The following is a 20,240-nucleotide window of genomic DNA, read 5'->3' on the forward strand; positions in this document are numbered from 1 at the left end:
CACACTGTTCTTAAGACAGATTACAATAAAATCATTTGACGAAAATACTGTCTGAAAATATGTCAATTCAGGAGGCTGACAGAAGTTAAAGCTTTCTTTCTGAACTTAAATACCTCAGAGAAATAGGTAACTTTTTAAAAATGGATGAATAAGTTTCTAAATATAAAATGGAGACAATTCAATCTTAAAACTCAAACAGAATATTGAAAACATTAATAGAAAAAAGTTCAATGCATCCTACAGAATGAAAATGCTCAATCTTTTCCTATAGATACTTAAAACTAGTGATCCCACTTTTCATTAATATTTGCTAAAATCTATGTAGCAGCCTCTAGATTTAGTTATTTGTTCAGGACCAAAGTGAAGCCAAAGCCACAAAAAATAGAGATTAAACTAAACTGTGAGTAGCCGTTTCAAAAAAAGACTACATACACATAAATAGGATTACACACTTTAATCTGATTGACACGGAGGAAGTAGGGAGGACATGAAAGAAATTTAGTTGCAGCTCTGCTTTACACATAACCAAAGGCTCCTTCTCCAAAAAGTAAACCTGAGGTTTCAAAAACCATATTTTATCAGAATACTTCAGGAAAGCATAGTATGTGTAATCCAGGAAATACATTATTTGCAGAATAGGAAAATCATCACAGGCAATAAAAGATTACAACAAAAGAAAGCACCAGGGTTTTGAGCAGGTCTAAGGTGAGTATATCTGCAGAAACAATGTAAATGTTCTTGAGTGGCTGCTATGGAAACATGCTAAGGAGGACTGGTCCACATCTTATCGTTTTTTAAAACATGTTTCTTTGGAAAAACGGCAATAGTGGCTGAGAGTGAAGCCATCCTTTAGACGCCCAGCTTATTGGCCTGGGTGAGAACCACTTTGAGAACTGGCATGAAAGCAGAGGTCTCACTGAAGTTGCTGGTGCTGACTATGTGCGTATGGATGGTCAAGCCTTCTGAGTAGTTTCGAGTCTCAATGCTCCTTGCGATGTTGTGTAAACCATTGATGATTGTTGGTGAAAGCTGAAGTAAAGGTGGAATTGAGAGAGAGAATTAAATTAAGGAAGAATTTTCCATGAGACCCTCTATAAACATTAAACCCTGATATTTAAGAGGAACTTGAAATAAACATTATTTCAAAAATGTATAAACTGGTGAGCATTTCTAGAAAGATTCTCAGACCAACCAACACTTAAGTTATAAAAGCGAACCATGACAAAATGATTATGTAAGGAATTACTTACGAATTATACATGTATGGTAAGCCAGGTATTTTCTTACAGAAAAGCCAGATTTCCTTCCCCAAGTTGAAATGTTAATGTCTCTCTCCACTTAAGAGCTTTCTTATTATTTTATTTTAGATAACTTAAATATTTTAAATAACTAAATTATTTTAGATAACTGTCTCACACTTTTTAAAAGTTTTCCTATGTACATGAAGGAGTTTCACGATTCTTAATCATGACATCTCGAAGTAGAGGCCCAATTTACTCTAAAACCTTGTGGACAATAAAAACCTTGCACTTCTGGTCCACTGCCATTAGGAGGGCAACAGTCCTCATCATGTACTCAATTTGCCAGCTCTTAACTGCTTTTCATAATCCTGTCATCTCTGAAAATCATAAGACCTCTAGTTTTTTTCCCCCCCATGTCATTACTTGGCATACATGTCCATACTTTCCAGAGAAGACTTTATTTTGGATCCATGTCCATGGGCCACGCCACTTCCACTGTTATATCAACTTTCTCTGGTTTGGTTCTCAGGAGACAAATGGTTATTTTTAGCTGATGGCATTGATATGGGGAATGGGGAAGAGAAATGCTAAAATGCAAAAATGTGAAAAAGTCCCAATTCTTTTTTTCTCTACTAGTGCTTTCATTAATAAAACACAACAATTCTAGAAAGGAATGGAGAGGTTGGGAGGGACAAGAGAACAGAACACACAGGGCATTTACTCCTTACTGCCGATCATCTTCATAGTTATACACATTGATCTGCTCAATTTGTGGCTACCTTTGGCTTTGCCTTTGTGTAATAGCTATTCTAAAAGAAAAGGATCAGAGTCTTAGACTACGAAAGAGATTACAGATTTGGTCTCTGGAAAACAGAGTATCTGCCCACTCTCTGATTTCTTAATTCAAGGGACATATAAAAATGAATAGAAGGCCAGTTACTGTAGCAGCAGTACAGGCCAGTTTGTAAATCTGCTCTTTGTCATAAAAAAGGTTAAAAATTCTCTCTCCCTCTTAATCTCTCTCTCTCTCTCTCTCTCTCTCTCACACACAAACACACACACACACACACACACACACACACACACACACACTGCCCTATCCCCTTTTCCCCGGTGACTGAAATGTAAGATTTAGACAGAGAAAAGCCCATTCTATGAACTGTCATGATCATTTTGCCCCCAAGCATACTATATATTACATGCAAGTGCTGATGAGACACTTATTTTACTAGCAACCAGGAATAAATGATTATCATAAATCCTTCTTTTCCCCACAAACTTACTGTCTGTTCCCTAAGTTTATCATACAGAAACTCCAAACGTTTGCTGGCATCATCTAGCTTCCTCTTGGTTTGCTGCAGGAGAGAAAAAACAGGTATGTTATGTATGAGCAATAACTTTTATCCCAAGAACTTGCCTTACGTCATTTCACTAAACCTTACAGTCATGATGTTGGACAGCTTCATTTTATAAAGAAATGGAGATAGCTAAGACCGAGGAACTTGAACAGATTATTAGAACAGAGATCAGTATCTATTAAGGCAGGGAGGGCAAGAAAGTGAGAGCCTTCCTCCTAGGGTGCAAAGTGGAGCACTGGCTGATTTCACGGGGACTGCGGCTCACGTGAGGTGAGTGAGTGCCCATCTACACTGTGTGCACAGGCAACACGAAGGGCCACCTGGAGGCAGCAAGGGGTCGGTGTACTACAGAAAGGAAGGTCTAACAGTTACTGTAAATTAAATAAAATGAACATGATGGGCGCTAGAAGGCAAACATACAGGTGAACTGTGGAATCTCAAAGTACTACTTATACGCTCAGTCACATTTGGTACATTTAATCCTGTCTTATTCTGGGCCTTTAAAACACCAAAAAAAGGAGAAAATTATCTTTTGGTGGCTTAAGATTATTAAGAGGGAAGTGTTAAAATGAGTTCTTAAATTAAGGAGTCCTCCTACCCTCATCCTAGTACTGTGAGTATAGTGAGAGAAAACTATCCTAAAAGTTAAGGTTTAAAATTATACTGTGATTAACTTCATATCTACATTATGCAACAGCCTTAAAAGTGACACTGCTTTTCAATATTTACTGAGTGACTACTACGCGCCATGCTGGGACAGTGTTGTGTCTCATGGATCTCATATTCTATTGGGTGGGGAAAGGATACTAAATAAACAATATATTGTATGTCAGATGGTGATGAGTGCCATGAAGAAAAGTTAACAGGGTAAGGGGGTCAGCAGTGTTGGCAGTATGACGTGGTAAGAAAGTCCTGACGGCTAATGGGACATCTGAGCAGACACCAGGAACAAGTGAGCAAGAGCTATGCAGCTCTGTGGGGAAGAGTTCCAGGCAGAAGGAGCCACAGGTACAAAGTCTCTGATGCTGACACGTGCTTGGTATGTCTGAGGAGGGAATGTCAGTGTGTCAGAAGAGGAGTGCGGAAGAGGTGACGCCATCGAGGATAACCTTACAAACTAAGCTGTGCTGCACAATTACGTTGTGCTGTTTGGACATAACTGAAGTGGAAATAAGAATAAAGCCATACTATAAAAATGATGTCAAGTATTGATTAAGATGGACTTTTGTGGAGGGTTCAAAGTTAATCCCACGTAGCTACCAGCAGGAGTCCTGGGCGGTATTTGAACTTCCTCCCCAACTAGTGACAGGAACAGTTTGTCTTTCTCTTCTGCCCAGGGGTCCTGGGTCACCAGAAGGAAGGTGATAGGGTGACCTGGAGGAGGGGAAGCTCAACACAAATTTCCTAAGCGAGGCCATGTACGAGGTGTCCTCCCAACCTCTATTTACATTAACTCATGCCTGAAGGAAGACTGGAGCTTTCCCACATTTTTATTAGGATTCCTCCAATTTGTATGATGAGGACCTGTCTGCCTAGGAGACACTGTACACTTACCTGTTTAACAGCTTCACCTGTTCTCTGTTCCTAGCTTCGTCTTTCCATCGCTCCCAGAATGCCAGGCGCTAAGGTTTATGTTACCTTTCCCCTGCCTCTGCTTTCCTGACACTTTCAGTGCAGAGAATTGCTTTCCAAAAGACTGGCAGAAGGCTGCACATATTAATAATACTCAATGTTTGATGAAACAACAAATTCCAGAAGCTGTTTTTCAAGCAGACAACTGGCCAGTGACTAAATAAACATATTCAATGTTTGTTGGCAGAAAGTGAAATTTCATCTAAAACAAAACTGGCTTTGTGGAATTTTTGTTGTTGCCAATACAGTCATCCTCTAATAAACTGAGTAAAATCAGTTACTTTGACTATGAATATGACTCCAATATCTAAAGCACTGAACTATTTTTAAGGTCTTAGCAAAGTTAAAGATTGTCTATCTACTTTTAAAAGCTTTGATGTAAGCTCAGAAAGAAACCCCAAATCTGAGTTTCACCGTTCTGTTGTATTTTTGTGCTAGGCATAAGGTTTGCCGATGAGACTCAGTGCCGCATAGTGGTGGAAAGCATGAATTCTGGAGCCAGACTAGGTTCGAATGCTGGCTCTGCCTTAATTATTACGTAACTGCTTTTTGCCTTAATTTCCTCCTCTGTAAATAAATATGACAAACCTACCTACCATGAGGTTGTTTTAAGGATTAAAGTTATATGTAAAAAGCAGTTGAATGTGTTTTTATATGTACAGCAAACTATATATAAGTGCTAGCTTTACTACTTTTGCATAAACTTTCAAAATACATCTTGTAAGACTTTAAGCAATCATTTTAGAAGCGCTCCATAAGGGATTCTTTTAATTAAGCAAAATAAAAAATACATACAGGATCTGTGGCTGAAGAGAGGCAGCGCTGAATAAGATCCTCAAATGTGGTCTTTAGAATGAGGTGTTCATCTGGAATCGGTTTCTTGGTAATTTTTTCTGTTGGCAAAGACTGCACATGCTGGAATAAATAATACCATAAAATGACTAGAAATGACCAGAAGTTACCTATACACAAAGCCCTGAATCTGTGATAAAGAGAAACCAAGGACCTTGTAGGTAGGCTCTTCAAAATCAAATGAAAAATTAACATGTGAAATCACTTGGGATAAGCAAACATAAAAATCAGATATTCAGTAGAAGATACAGGTACTCTTTCTACAGCTTCTATTTTCAAAAATAGGATGGATATAAAGTATCTGATTAATTATGGAACATACATTGATCACTATTTCATATAACTGATGGGAAGGAGACCTGTGCCAGCAGGAAATGAAAAGAACAAGGCATTTACAAAGTTGGCTGGTTGGAGTGGCTGCTTGCTTTGCTTGTTGGCTCATTTTTGTTTATCCTGACGTTCTTCTATTCTTTGGTTTACTCTTGGAGGGTGTTAGCTGGACTATTATCAAACTGCAAGATTACACCAACGGTGAGGATAGAAGAGACCATGATCTTACTGAATGTACAGATGGGAAAACAAAGAAGGAATGTGTAAGTGTTTAAAGTTTTGACTGATTAGTTCATTCATAGAAAACATTAGGCAATTATGTATTAGGCATTGGCTAGGTATTGGTGAGCCAATACGGAAATGATCTCATCCCACAGGGAGTTTACAGGCTGATGGAAGAGAAAGTTTTAAAATGTCATAAATGTATGTAAAATAGCAACTGTGATTAAGTTAACATCACTGGAACCAACAGACAATATAATTGGGATTTAACTGAGGGGAAGGCTCTTGAAGGAAGTTATATCAGAAGGGTAAGTAGGAGTTAACCAGTTAAATGGGGGAGGAAATGCATTCCAGACAGAAGAACGTGTACACAGTCAGGATCATGATACAAGGGACTGAAAGGGGGTCACTGTAGCTGGAGCAGAGAGAGCGAGCAAGGAGGAGTGTGAGCTGAGCGATTCCAGACAATGTGAAATACTTTGGTCTTTATCCTGGGAACAATGGGAAGCTGTAACGTTTTAAGCAATGAGGAGATAAGACCAGATAAGAGATGAGTCAAAGTAGATGCTGGCAGACCAACTAGAGGCTCCTGCACTGCTTAAGACTGGAGACGAAGGTAGCATGGACTAGACTGGAAATGTAGAGAAGGGATTTGAGAGAGATTTTAAAGTAATATCAACAAGACTCGGGGATAGCTCTGAAAAACAGGTTAAAGGAAAAAGAATATAAAGATGATGCCCAGGTTTTTGGCTGGATTAAATAGGAAGGGTTATGGTGCCATTCGCTGAAACAGGACACACCAAAAGACGACTAGGTTTGGGAGGAAGACGATGAGTTAGATTCTGGATATGTTAAGTGTGAGGTGCCTCAGAGACATCCAGGTGGAGAGGAAGCTGGACACTAGGGCCTGGCTGAACACACGCCTCCGTGCAGCTCTCCCTTTCAGCGGTAACTGGGGTTCTGGCCCAGATGAGCGCAGCTTGAGCACCCAGCTCTAAACAAAAGTGGACGGCTTCACAAACACCACAGACGTGTAATTATACAAAATTAACAGTGCGTCTTTGTAATTTTATATATTCTCGTGGAAAGAAGAAGGTCCTCCCATCTCCATCAGAACACTTGTTTTCATAATGCAACTGTTAATGTTTAGAAGTTCCTTAGGCAGAAATCTCTTAACAGCAAAACATAGTCTTGTGGTAGAGATATAATCTTTACAAATTTGACTTCAGAGAGTCAAAGACAGTAACAGACAGAAGAGCTAGTTTTATACTTGGGCAGGAATTGATTTCATCTTATGTTGAGCTGTGACTTTACTTTTCATGAATAGATCAAAATGTTTCTCTTTGTATGTCTAAGTCAGTTATATGGAAATATGATAGATTTTTCATCATCTAGAGCCCTGCCAACTAGCTGTTTGTATGTGAAAAGCAAGCACAAATCTATATCTCCATCTAAAGATATGGCTATATTATTAGCTCTTACACATACACAAGAAAATATATAACTCATTACATTTTTATTTTCTATTTTAAAGGAAAAAACCTTTGGAAACAGCTTCTGCTTAGCAACCTTGGATGCAAATATGGATTCAACTGCTCTTAAATTGTGCCTACTGATTAGATCAGATGAAACACTGTAATTGCCAAGTTACTGTTAACGTATACTAGTAAATACATAAGCTCCTTCTAGAAAGTTTGTATATGGCCTCGTCATTGAAAAATAATATACATACATGAACAATCTTAAAAAAAAAGTTATTATTTTTAAGTTGTCTAAATTGAAATCAAATTGAGGTAATAATAAAGGTATAACCATAAAAGTTAAAACGTTAAGAAAACATACCGAAATAGAGCCATCTCCCACTTCCACAGATTTACTGTTACCTGCATGGTATTTCCAATAGGAGCCCCAGGGGCACCTTCAATATTGGGCTTTGAAAAAGACGGAGGCATGCCTGGTTGACTGAGGGGTTGCTGTATGCCGTGGAAGGGCTGGCCACCTGGAAGGTGTGGCTGCGGGAAGGAAGCTTGGCTTGATATTGGTGCTGGAGCTGAAGGCTGTTGCTGCAGCATCTGTGACTGGGGGTCACCCAAGGGGTTCATGATTGGTGATGTGATGGGAACAGGAGGCGTAAAGTTCTCAGGCATCTTTTAAAAGAAATAAAAGGCACCAAGAGTAAGGAGAAAACGGTATGATGACAACATCTCCTCAGCTTTAAATAAGGGAGTTAGCCATTTGTAGCAACGTGGATGGACCTAGAGATTATCACACTAAGTGAAGTAAGTCAGAAAGAGAAAGACAAATACCATATGGTATCCCTTATATGTGGAATCTAAAATATGACACAGATGAACCTATCTATGAAACAGAAATAGAATCAGGGACATAGAGAACAGACTGGTGGTTGCCAAGGGGGTTGGGGGAGAGTTGGAATGGGAGGGTGGGGTTAGCAGATGTAAGCCTTTATGTATAGAATGGATAAACAACAAGGTCCTACTGTACAGCACAGAGAATTATATTCTGTATCCTATGATAAACCATAATGGAAAAGAACATATTTAAAAAAGAATGTATACACACATACATGTATAACTGAATCACTTTGCTGTTCAGCAGTAATTAACACAACACTGTAAATCAACTACACTTCAATAAAAAAATTTAAAAAAATAAGTAAGGGAGTTAGACTATTCCATGGTTAAAAAAATTTTTTTAATAACAGTAGAATACTTTTTAAAATGAAATTTTATGCAGAATTCTAGAGAAAAACATAAAAGTAAAGGTAATCTAGCTAAGAGGGCTGGGAGCTCAAACCTGGACCTTTGTTTCCCCTTTACCTTCCACACTTATCCCATAACGGGCCAAAACCATGGTGTTTTTGAAAGAGGATGTCAAAGTCTGGAGAATTATATCTAGCCATACTGGGATCAGATATGCCAAATATGTGTTTGTGTGTGTCACGTGATCAGATGTAATACCTTTTTCCCAGATCATTAAGTGATACCTACTTAGTGATCAATCACACTCAAAGCAGTAGATTAAATTTCTGATTATCATTGACCTAATTTTGGGGGGGCTTTCGTCATTTAGTATCTCCCAATTTTACATTCTGGCCTCTCATTACTATACTTGGGGGACAGAAATCACTAGGAGTAAAAAAAAATAAAAAGGCTTGGGGTAAAAGAAGGAAAGAAGAATCTTAAGTTATGCTCTAACAGCTCTCAACAGTTATTAACATCTAAATGATGCTCAGCTACAAGGCTATGTCTTTTCATATTGTATGTGATAGACAAAAATAGTCCAAAATATAATTACAAATTCATGATTACTGTTAGAACCCAAAACCAAAGTAACTCCTAAAAAAAAACCATTTGAGAAGCATGAAATTTTGTTTCCTACTCTTTGAAAAAGATCTGCTGGGAATTTACATCTTGCTTTTTAAAAAGGGTTTAATTCATACCACCATACTATTTTGTACTTTCCTTCCTTCCCTTCATGGATTAGAAGATGTAAGTTGAAATACACATATTAAGTATATTAGTCAGTCAGCTTTGCCTTTAAAGGAACAGTGAAGTGTGGTGTGCTTCAGGTGGCTACATGATTGACAGGACACCTGTAGGCAACTGAATAGACATCTTTTTCTAGTACCTTCTTCTTCTTGGGTACTCTGTTCAAAGCTGGAGGATCATTCCAACCATTCTGAGAACCTATAACAGATAATAGAGGGCATTTTCCTTTAGAATCCTGAAAAGAAGAAAACTAAATTGTATCCATCATATAATATCTTCAAATTTTACTTTCACCCTGAGATAACTGTCACAGAAGTTTTACCAGCTGAGCTGCTGGGATCACTATGTAGCCCTGGACTCTCAAACTCATTACCTCTAATAATCACAGGGCCTTGGCTTAGAAAGCAGCATATCTTGACATTATTTCCTTTTAAAGTGAAAGAGTTGTACTAAATTTAAGGATAGTGAAGTTTTTATGTCTATATTGGTATATAACCTTCAAACAATTCTCTCCTAAGAAAGAAAAAATAAATCCCCTGAGTCTGCTAAAAAAAAAAAAAGGCTTCTGATATATTCAACACACAAAAAAAGAATAAAAGTGGCAATCTTCTATTTCCCCAGAGAGCAATTCAGCATACCCAAATCATCCACATGGTAGAAACACTGTTAAAAAAACAGAGCCCAACTACGCAACACCAGTATGTTTTTATCACCTTTGCGTTAAGAACAACCTATAAAGTAGAAAAAGGCATTCAAATATCTGTGGTAAGATTTTTTTTTTAATACACCCCTCCCCCCCCCAAAAAAAAATTTCCACGCTGGCAGCAAATATAAAATTAAACTACTGTCACCTTTAGGAAATTTCCTCCCCCCTCAAATCTCCCAAAACCTGTCATCTCAAAGTGAGAAATGAATATGAGTAGCAGAACTCATTAAGGTACTTAATGCCTGTATCTTTAAAAAAAATTTTTTAAAACATCTTTATTGAATGCCTGTATCTTTAAAGAAAAATGGAATAAAACATGCCAGAGATAAGATAATTACTAAATCAAAATATAATCATTTTACATCTTATTAAGTTTTGTGTATGTGTATATGTAAAAGCAAAAAATTCTTCTTCTTTCAATAAACATTCTTTCAATATTTTACTTTTGCTTGTTTTATTGATATCTACGATATTAAATCACAACAAAATTGCTTAGCAAACCAAAGAACATAATGTCATAGAAATTTTGTAAAAACACGATCTTCTCCTAACCAGCATGCACTCATTTGCCTTGATTTTAAAAGTAGAATTAATTTTCTACAAGGTGACTAGGAGACAGAACGCCAAATGAGCCTCAAAACATTCAAGAGCTAATCACAAAATATTAAACCACATGCTGCTATTTGCTTAACAAATTCTTAAAGTTCTCATTATACACAGACTAATCATTCAAACCTCTCCCATCACCTTCTAATCTTTCTTATATCTAAGACAATCTTGGTATAGCCTTGTCTTTCAGTCTATATAAAATAGACAACTTTTATGATTCAAGATCATTTGTGTCACTATGTTAATTCAGTCAGTTCTAAGATTTGATTCCATTAAGAACTGATCAGATTTAGGGTATTATCGGCTTTAAAGTTCACATGCATAATTGTGAATATCCATTCATTAATTATAGTCAGTGATTCAAAGATTTCCAAAGATATATTTTGTAACTAATTCACCTTCCAACATAGATGCCTGGTCTTGCATAGACTGATTTTCTGTAGACAAAATGTAAAAGTCACTTAAACAGTATTATCATCAAAGATATTCTAAACTCTACTCATTTTTTTTTTGAATTTTTGAATTTTATTTATTTTTTTATACAGCAGGTTCTTATTAACTATCCATTTTATACATATTAGTGTATACATGTCAATCCCAATCTCCCAGTTCATCACACCACCACCTCCCCCCCACCACTTTCCCCCCTTGGTGTCCATACGTTTGTTCTCTACATCTGTGTCTCTATTTCTGCCCTGCAAACTGTAAACTCTACTCATTTTATAATTGTTTCTCCTCCCTCCATCAACCTCAAGAAAGAACAAACTAATTTTATAAGGGAATAAAACTTACTTTTTAATCAAGTCACGTGAAATGGCTTCTATCTAATTAAGAAAGTAATCAGTTTGTGGGCAAAGCTAATTCATTCATGAGAGCACTTCCTAACATATTATAACTGTGTCCATTTTAGTATTTTTTAAAGCTGTGAATCCAAATCAGTTGAAGATCTTGCAAAAATGCAGATTCTAATTCACTAGGTATAGCGTAGGGCCTGAGATTCTATTGCTTCAGCCAGCTCCCAGGTAATGCCAATGCTGCTGGTCTAAATCCTCTTTAAGTAGTAGGGTTTTAAAGAGAAATGGGAGGATTTCTGCATTGTCGTGCAGACTTTAACACTACATTGTTAAAGATAATAAGCATGTTAGACGATCTTAACAAGGAGGTGCTACTTTACTGCTGGATTTGGGAGGCCCCAAGGATCTGCATTCTGGAGGAACTGTAATTTCTGGGGTCACAACATGAATATGAGCATAAATGGGAACAGGCCCAGTAAATATGTAACCATCTCATATGGTCTTCTCTATAAGAATATACAGATTTGCAGACTGTTTAGCACAAATCTTCCAGAAATCACTACTTCTCTTAAAAGAACTGAAGTTTCTGGCAGTGGACAAGAGGAAAGAAGGCTGAGAACTAATACAGCAATTCCAAAATTGTCGGATGTTCAGGATTGGTCCAGGCCCAGTCTCCAATCAAAAGCATGCAGTGTAGATACATCATATGTACCTACAACTTACGGGAATTCAACTTACGGGATACATCATATGCACATACAACTTACGGGAATCCCGTAAGTATGTGGGAGTTATGATAGTTGAACTTGGGGAGAGAGGAATCGAGAGTATATAGCATTAACTAGTGAGTTCAATTCAGTTTGAGCTCTACTCAAGAAGCACATGCCCCAGAGAAACTGTGAGGTGGGAGAACTAATGCCACAGTTTGGAATTTCTCTGTATGGCGCTAAGGATAGATGTTTCTCATGCAATATGGCTTCTGACCACAGGCAACTTCTTCGTGAGGGCTTAACTGAAGAAAGCGGTGATCACGGATAACTGACTCTTAAGTGATTTCTTATTTTTGTCTTAAATGATGACTTTACAATTTAACTTCCCATGCAAGATATGACCTCACAGCACTACAGTTAATAAATCCCTGGGAGTCACTGTGTGTGTGTTATGACAGAGGACAGACCTGACTTGAAACTAGTGATGTACTCTCTAGCGCCAGACTTCAGCTTCTGGGCTGAGGGGGTCAATATACAGTCCATCCCCAGGTTCTACATCTGCAGATTCAACCAACTGAAGATCAAAAACATTCAGGAAGGAAAAAACTCCAAAGAGTTCCCAAAAGCAAAACTTGAATTTGCTGCAAGTATTTACACAGCATTTACACTGTATTGGGTATTACTAGCAATCTAGACATAAAAGTATATGTGCATAGGTTATATGCAAATACGACACCACATTATATAAAGGACTTGAGCATCCTTGGATTTTGGTATTGGGGCAGGGTAGGGGGGAGTCGACGGTGTGAAAAACCTAAAAGTACTGGAGGTACCCTGGCCTTGATCGTTTTTTTCAGGGAGCAGTCTCAACAACATGCCTCCTCTCTAGCCCTGTGAAACGTGGGAGCAGAAGGTGAGACCAGTTTTTCCTCTAACCTCTCGTGGCAGTGATCTTAGCCTTGGATATTAAAGCCTGAGTGGGTATCCTGATTTCACCAACTATCAGCAGCACAAAAAAGTATGTGGAACAATTTCATATGACCCTTTGGTAGAATGACACCAAAGTTATAATGAAATCAAATTAAATCGAAAGTTACGAGTAAAACTGAATGAAATAAGAAACAAAAAGATTTTCAACAGGAACATATAGCCAGTTGGCTATCCCTCATAACTTGAGGGTGGGCTGCCTGTTGAATTGAAAATAACGACTGTACAATAATCAAAGTTCCCACCAAAACATATGCCTAACTGGCCCCTCCTAACCTCAAACCATGCAATATATTTAGCAATATGTTTTATTTCAGCCCAGAAAATCCTTGTTCAAATCTCTGATCAATTTAACAGTTTTATCTTAGCTATGATTCTAACCCCTCAATACTTTTGCTTTTATATCTTTAAATTGTTTAAATATGACTTTTTCAAAACACAATTAGGGCTTCCCTGGTGGCACAGTGGTTGAGAATCTGCCTGCCAATGCAGGGGACACGGGTTCGAGCCCTGGTCTGGGAAGGTCCCACATGCCGCGGAGCAACTAGGCCTGTGAGCCACAATTGCTGAGCCTGCATGTCTGGAGCCTGTGCTCCGCAACAAGAGAGGCCGCGATGGTGAGAGGCCCTCGCACCCCGATGAAGAGTGGCCCCCACTTGCCGCAACTAGAGAAAGCCCTCGCACAGAAACGAAGACCCAACACAGCCATAAAACAAAACGAAACAAAACAATTAAATTAACCTCTACTTTATGGAGACACACTTTAATAGCAACACTAGGTAAAGCAAACTGAATGAAGAACGTGAATATCTACAGGAGACAGTATTATGGGGGTTCATTATGGATGTGCAAAATGATACTCTTGGTCAATATGTTTAAAAAAAGATAGCACAGTCTAATCTTGGACATAATTCTCTCATAAAACTAGTAAGGGAAGATAATCTTTTTTACCTTTTCAAAAAACCTTAAAAATGGGCATAAATCTCTTTCTTACTCTCTTTTTAAACATGACAATGACTTTAAAGAACATTGGAAAATGGTTCATGGTGTAATATTAAGGAAAGTAGTAAGATGTAAATTATGAGTGTATGTGGGAGTTATGATCTCAATTCTTTAAAAATGCATGCATACAATAAGATACTACTATCTTCACACCCATTAGAATGGCAAGAATTAAAAACAAAAACAAAAAAACAGGAAACAAGTGTTGGTGTGGATGTGGAGAAATTGGACCCTTACGCATTGCTGGTGAAAATGTAAAATAGGGCCACCACCTCAAAAAATTAAACACTGAATTACTATTTGATCCAGTAATTCCATTTCTGGGTATATACCCAAAAGAACTGAAACCAGGGACTTGAACAGATATTTGTATACTCACATTCATAGCAGCATTATTCACGGCAGCCAAAATGCCCATGTGTAAGTTAATGGATAAACAAAATGTGGTATATACATAGAGTGGAATATCACTCAGCTTTAAAAACGAAATTCTGATTACATGCTATAATATGGATGAATCTTAAAGACAGTGCAACAGCCAGTTACAAGAAGAAAAAACTGCATGACTACTTATATGAGGTACCTAGAATACATACATAGAGACAAAGTAGAACGGTGGTTACCAGGGACTGGGGAAAACAGGGGGTTTTTAATGGCTACATAATTTCAGTATGGGATGACAAAAAAGTTCTGTAGTTAGTGGTGATGACTGTACAATAATGTAAATGCACTTGATGTCACTTAAAAATGATTAAAATGGTAAATTTTATGTTATGTATATTCTACATTAAAAGAACTTTAATATATGCATACATACATATATGTGTGCATATATGTGTACGAAGGGAATAAATACACCTAAATTATTAGTGGTTATATATGGGTGGCAGAATTACAGATAATTTTAATTTTATTCTCTATACTATTTGAGGCCTTTCAAAATTCTACAGTAAAAAATTAATAAAAATCAAGGGAAAATTAACTTAAAAACTGAATATGGCATGTCACTGGATTCTGGAGACCCTTATCCACCTTAGTGTAGGGATTAGTCCTCCACATGGTCTTTAGGGAAGGAAGAGAGAAGCGCTTGGTCTCACATACAGAAGTGGAGTTGCTACCATCCTTACTTGAATCTCACTTCTCAATGGGAACCTTCTCAAGGTGTTCTTGCATAATGGTAGGATGTAGGCACTGGCTAAGATACTCTCAGCGGATTCACAGAAAAATATTAGTGCCAATGGTACGGAGACTTTTGGCTAAAAGATCATTTGAGACGGAGAGGACAGAGCATCCTTGTTAATCATACACCTCCCCCTTCCCCGTTAGCCTCGCACGTCACATTTTTTAAAAGGCACCACAAAGTTAAAAATTTAAATTTAGAGAGAATGAATCCTTAAGGTCATTTTCCAATGACACGAGATAAAACAGATGTATCCAAAGAAAAATAAAGAAGGCTATCATGCTCCTTTCCTTTGTTTAAAGGGTTAAAAACCAAGTACTTATAATTTGACTACGGAATGTTTATGAAAATTTAAAAAAAATTTTTTTTCAGCACACTGTTTCACGAAAATATTCAATATTATGCCCCTTCAAGACTCTTCTATGTGAAGGAGCACAAGACTATATATATATACATATATATATATACCCAAATTAAATTTTCCATTTTTTAATACTGTTTACTCAAAAACAGCTTCATGAGAGCTTCACATTTTATCAGAAAATTTTGATAAGTAAACTTCTTGGGCCTTCACATTTGAAAGTGCTCTCCCTTAGTAACAAGTATACATTAAACCAGGGACAAAAAAAAAGGTGGGGGGGGGGTACAAGCAGTATCTTACTTATCCTGCACAGTAAAGCTAGGAAAACTTCCTGCTTTTTGTGCTGCCACCACTGAAACATGTCGCACTATACTAACTTAGGCTGTTAGCACTTTATACCTTGAACTCGGAGACAGCCTGTTTTCCTTGCCTCTGATTCTGCCATGCTGCCCACAATCTGTTTTGCAGAACCACCTCCAGGTTAACCTCCCTAAAGTACCACTTTGACCATGCCTCTCAGGAGTTCAAACTCCTCCACTAGAAATTTTCTTCTTACTGTATGAAGTATAAATTTCTTGCCCTGACATTTAATGTCTTCCAAAAGTTGGCCCAAATACAAATTTTATGTTCCAACTTACAACAAAGCTATGTGCTGTTCACTAGAAATAGAAATGTACTGTACTTTTCTGCCTTCCTACCTGTGCCTAGAATAATTCTGATTATAGACTGAGCAGGTTCTCATTAAGAATTTACTGAATGAATGTTTTGATGATTGCAACATGAGTTTCTCTGAGCAGTGCGCACATAATTTTGTGGTTCACTAATAGTTACAGGGCTTGAAAATCCTAGTGTCTATCAAGAAGAATCCACCGGACAAGTGGAATTTCCAAGTCCCGTAGAAAACCATGATATAATAATCTAAGACATATTAGAACAAAGATAAAACTTTTAGTCACAGTTATCTGTATAACCTAAGCAAACTTTTTAGGAAATCAAAAAATAAAATAAGGTAAAGCTCTAACTGTTAATTAAAATACAGGGACTACTAACATGCAAGAGGTAACAAAGCAGCTAGCTTAGTGCATGCTGAGTATTGCAAAATGTATGGCTTCATCTTCCTATTAGTTACTGTGCTTCTCAGCCAGGTTAGAACATTGTTACTTTGTACATAAGCAAAGACTTTATTATAAGGCCAAATGCCCTTTAGCTTAAGGAGGAAAAAAATACCCATGCAAATATTTAACTTAGATGATGAAGTAACAAATGCTTAAAATAGTGATGCTAAATGTTTCTGTAATTCCAACACTGATAGCTATTTCTACTGCTTTCATCAGGACTAGACTATCTGGTAAAGAAGAATGAACATGGGCTCTGAAGACTGAGAGACCTGGGTATCTCAGTTGTATCTCAACTTGGAGTCTATCACCATGCAATCATGAAAACATTATACACAACCCTAGGAAACTCAAGCTTCCTCATGGCAATTTTAAAAAAAAATAATTATTCCTATTTCTCATGGTTATGAGAAATAAGAAAATATACGGCAGTGCTGGTACATGTCCAATGTATGTTCAATAAATGATCATTCACTTTCCTACTTCCCTGCACCACTTTCCTATGTGGGGATTTACTTGAATCCATCTTTCACTCAAGCTATTACCCAACTATTCAGAATATATACTGTTTTCGCTCATCCAGGTTTTAAAAGGTAATTTTTTGAACTCTACAATTGAATGAACACTCCTCTCTAAATATCAACCTATTGAAATATCTGTATTGAAAATTATACAAATTGTATTTGTGCAGTAAAGGCTGATACATATTGTGTGTATGATTTTTGGTACTTTGGACTTTAATATTATATATCAAAGAAGAGAGAAGGAGATATGTGTATAATTCTGGATCCATAAGACTTCCAAGAAAAAAAATACTTCCTCAATAAATCCTATTATATGACCAGTGTTTTCAGTTATTAAAGCTACTGCTTAGCAGTTAAAAAGAGAAAAACATATACTGGACTTCCAGGAACAACTTCAGTAGTAGAAAGCAAGACTCACTTCTGTTTTGCCCCTCTAGTTTAAAACCATCAATTATAATCTGAAAAGGAAACTATTTTCAAATACCCTTAGTAACAAGTATACATTAAACCAGGGACAAAAGGAAAAGGCCCAGAGCTCTAATTCTGGGCGAGGTGTCATCACGGCTAACTTTGCAGTCACCGTCCCCAAATGCTTTCAATCTCTTCCTAAGCTTATGCGTACATACTATTACTATTATGAGGAAACTGAGGCTTAAAGTTAAGTACTTATTCAAGGTCACATAACTAGAAAGGAGTGAAGCTGTGATACAAACACAGGAAGTCTGATTCCAAAGTCTGAATTCTTTGCTATGTTAGTGGTTCTTGCCCCGATTCATTGATCTCTTTTTGTAATACGTACTTCTGAGGCCCCTTTTACAATCCTAACATGAAAATCAGATAATATTACCTACTCATAAAAAATTAATATAATGCTTTAATTGTAACATGAAAGATAAAAAGAATCTATAAAATGTGTATTTACTATAAAAATAATTTTAAATTATGCTTTTAATTAGAAAATTTCAGGCAGAACTACACTGTCAACAACAAAAATGCCTAGAAATTTCCAAAATGTTTGTGAGGGTAGAATTGTCCTAATGGAGAGAATCCCTGCACTACTGTATACTTTCTGCTGTCTTAGAGATTCTGTCAGAGTTGCATTCTTTCACTTTTTTCCTTTCAATACACGTCAAGATCCTTGCTCACCTTTACAAACAAACATAATTACAAAATTTGTACAGCCTCATTAAACCCTGTATTATTTAATCTCTATGAATGAATTTAAGGCACAAATAATTTTAAAAACTGAAAATCTAGGAAGAACACAGAGCATCGTTTTACTCTGGCAAAGAAATTAGTGTCAATTAAATCTAGTTCCAACCACCACTTATCTGGCCAACTAATTTCTTACCGCTTATTTTAAATTCAATGGCAGATTATATACTCTTACCCTTTTAAAGCTCTAAAGCTTTTCTCATTTAGCAACTAAAGTTCACTATGGGAAAATCACACTTTTAGAAATAGTTTTAGAATTTGTTATACAATTAAATCAATACCTCACCTTGCCCAGTTTATAGTTAGAAGTAATTCCCCTCCATGCACCCACGTGATCACGAAAAAATAAAAGAGGGAGCCAAACCAAGTCCCTTTCAAGCGCAGACCTGTTCTTTGGGATGCAGGCAGCTCGCCGGCAGCAGGCAGTGTACCTGTTGCTCCAGGAGGCAGCGCATACGCTGAAGATGACGGTGGAGCTCCTGGTCCGCCGTGCTGGAAGGACGCTCCAGAGCGAGGGGGAGGAGGGAACGAGGCAGTGGGGCTGGACGTAGGTGGAGAGGCCTGGTGCTGTGCTGTGTACAGCTGAGACTGCCCAGAATAGGACGAAGCGGAAGATATGTACGGGGTGTTAGGGTAAGCGTTTGAAGCAGGGGGCGCAACAGGCTGCTGAGGTCGATACGCTGCTGACCCCCGTGTTCCGAAGGAATACTGCTGGACTGGCTGAGAAGCTACACCAGGGAGAAGGAGCAGAGATTTTAATTAGTTACACATTTATTCAGACAGCAACAGAAAACCAAAGTTATCTCATTCTATGGAAATTATTTTCTAGTTCAAGTCAATTTAAAACTGCAAAAGAAGAGGAGAGTGATAAGAAAATAAATTAATTGTGCTAAAAACTGCTTCTTGCATCCTAAAAGCACTAAAATGCAATAAGCAGATAGATAGATGGGGGGAGGAGAACTTAAGGGAGGTGGGTAGAGAATATATAACTATATATTTAGGTGAGCAGAATTCTGCTCAAAGAGGAATAATGAAGGATATACCTGTGTATCAGAGGGAGAGGCTGCAGGTGGATGGCTGGGAAGGGCGGTAGGAGTTTTGTTACTCCAGGTAGTGACAGTGGGGGCAATTCTAACCTGAATTGAACAAAGAAATACCAATCACAGAACATAAAACATGAAAATGTTAAAAGAAGAAACAAAAAACCCAACAGGCATTAATAGCCAGATGCAAAGCAAAAAATAAGAGCAGCAAGATAGCATACGTTAGCCAGGCAACTGCTTTCAGGTAATCCCTTTCAAGGGATTCCAAAAGAAAAAAGCACCTTTCACAACAGAACAGGGGAAGGAAGGCAGTAGGAAAATCAATATGAAAACTAAATCAAAGCAGAAAGAACAATGCCGTTCAAGTGTCAAGAGTAAGTGGGAAAAGGTAAGTTCTGTAACTAGGGAAGGAAAGAAGACATTCCAGGGGAAAAAAAAAAAAAAGGTAATTGAGTGAAAAAGTGATTTTTGAAGCACTAATTGTATTCATGCTACTATTAGATCTGTAAACATATTGCTATAAGCTCCCTTTTCCGGATTTCATTAGAGCCACAAAAATTATGTTAGTTCCGTATGAGGCTTAGAATCATACAATCAGAGCATATTAAAGATCATCCAATCTGATCCCCACCCTTTACCACTGAGAAAACCAAGGCCCAGAGAACTGAAGGGGCTGGCTGAAGTCCATACAACCTGTTGTTGATGGAGCTACGACTGATTCTAGGTCTCCTGATTCCCAGGCCAGTGTCTGCCACGCTACGCCATGTTGCTTACCCTGGAGTCCAGAGGTTTTCAAAAACATTTTTTTAAGCCATCAGAATATCTTTTGTCAAGTAAATCTTTGTAGAAG

General features: G+C 37.5%; 2 protein-coding genes across 2 annotated transcripts in view; both read right to left on the reverse strand.

The window, feature by feature from the left end:
- Positions 1-439: 439 nt before the first annotated feature.
- LOC309661499 (protein transport protein Sec31A-like) lies at positions 440-20,192 on the reverse strand (the record flags this gene model as incomplete). Its single annotated transcript, XM_082463185.1, has 8 exons — positions 440-1,029; positions 2,525-2,596; positions 5,027-5,146; positions 7,519-7,782; positions 9,284-9,342; positions 10,858-10,896; positions 18,734-19,075; positions 20,165-20,192. 8 exons carry the CDS (start codon positions 20,190-20,192, stop codon positions 850-852), a joined length of 1,104 nt encoding a protein of 367 aa, XP_082319311.1. The 3' UTR covers positions 440-849.
- Positions 19,323-20,240, reverse strand: part of LOC309661717 (stearoyl-CoA desaturase 5-like) — a 238,659-nt gene continuing 237,741 nt past the window's right edge. The window contains exon 3 of the transcript XR_014264171.1: positions 19,323-19,483. The gene's annotated coding sequence lies outside the window, so the exon portion shown is untranslated. The remainder of the gene's footprint in view (positions 19,484-20,240) is intronic.

The sequence above is a fragment of the Balaenoptera physalus genome (genome assembly GCF_965194825.1).
Source record: "Balaenoptera physalus genome assembly, chromosome: 5".
NCBI classification, from domain to species: Eukaryota; Metazoa; Chordata; class Mammalia; order Artiodactyla; family Balaenopteridae; genus Balaenoptera; species Balaenoptera physalus.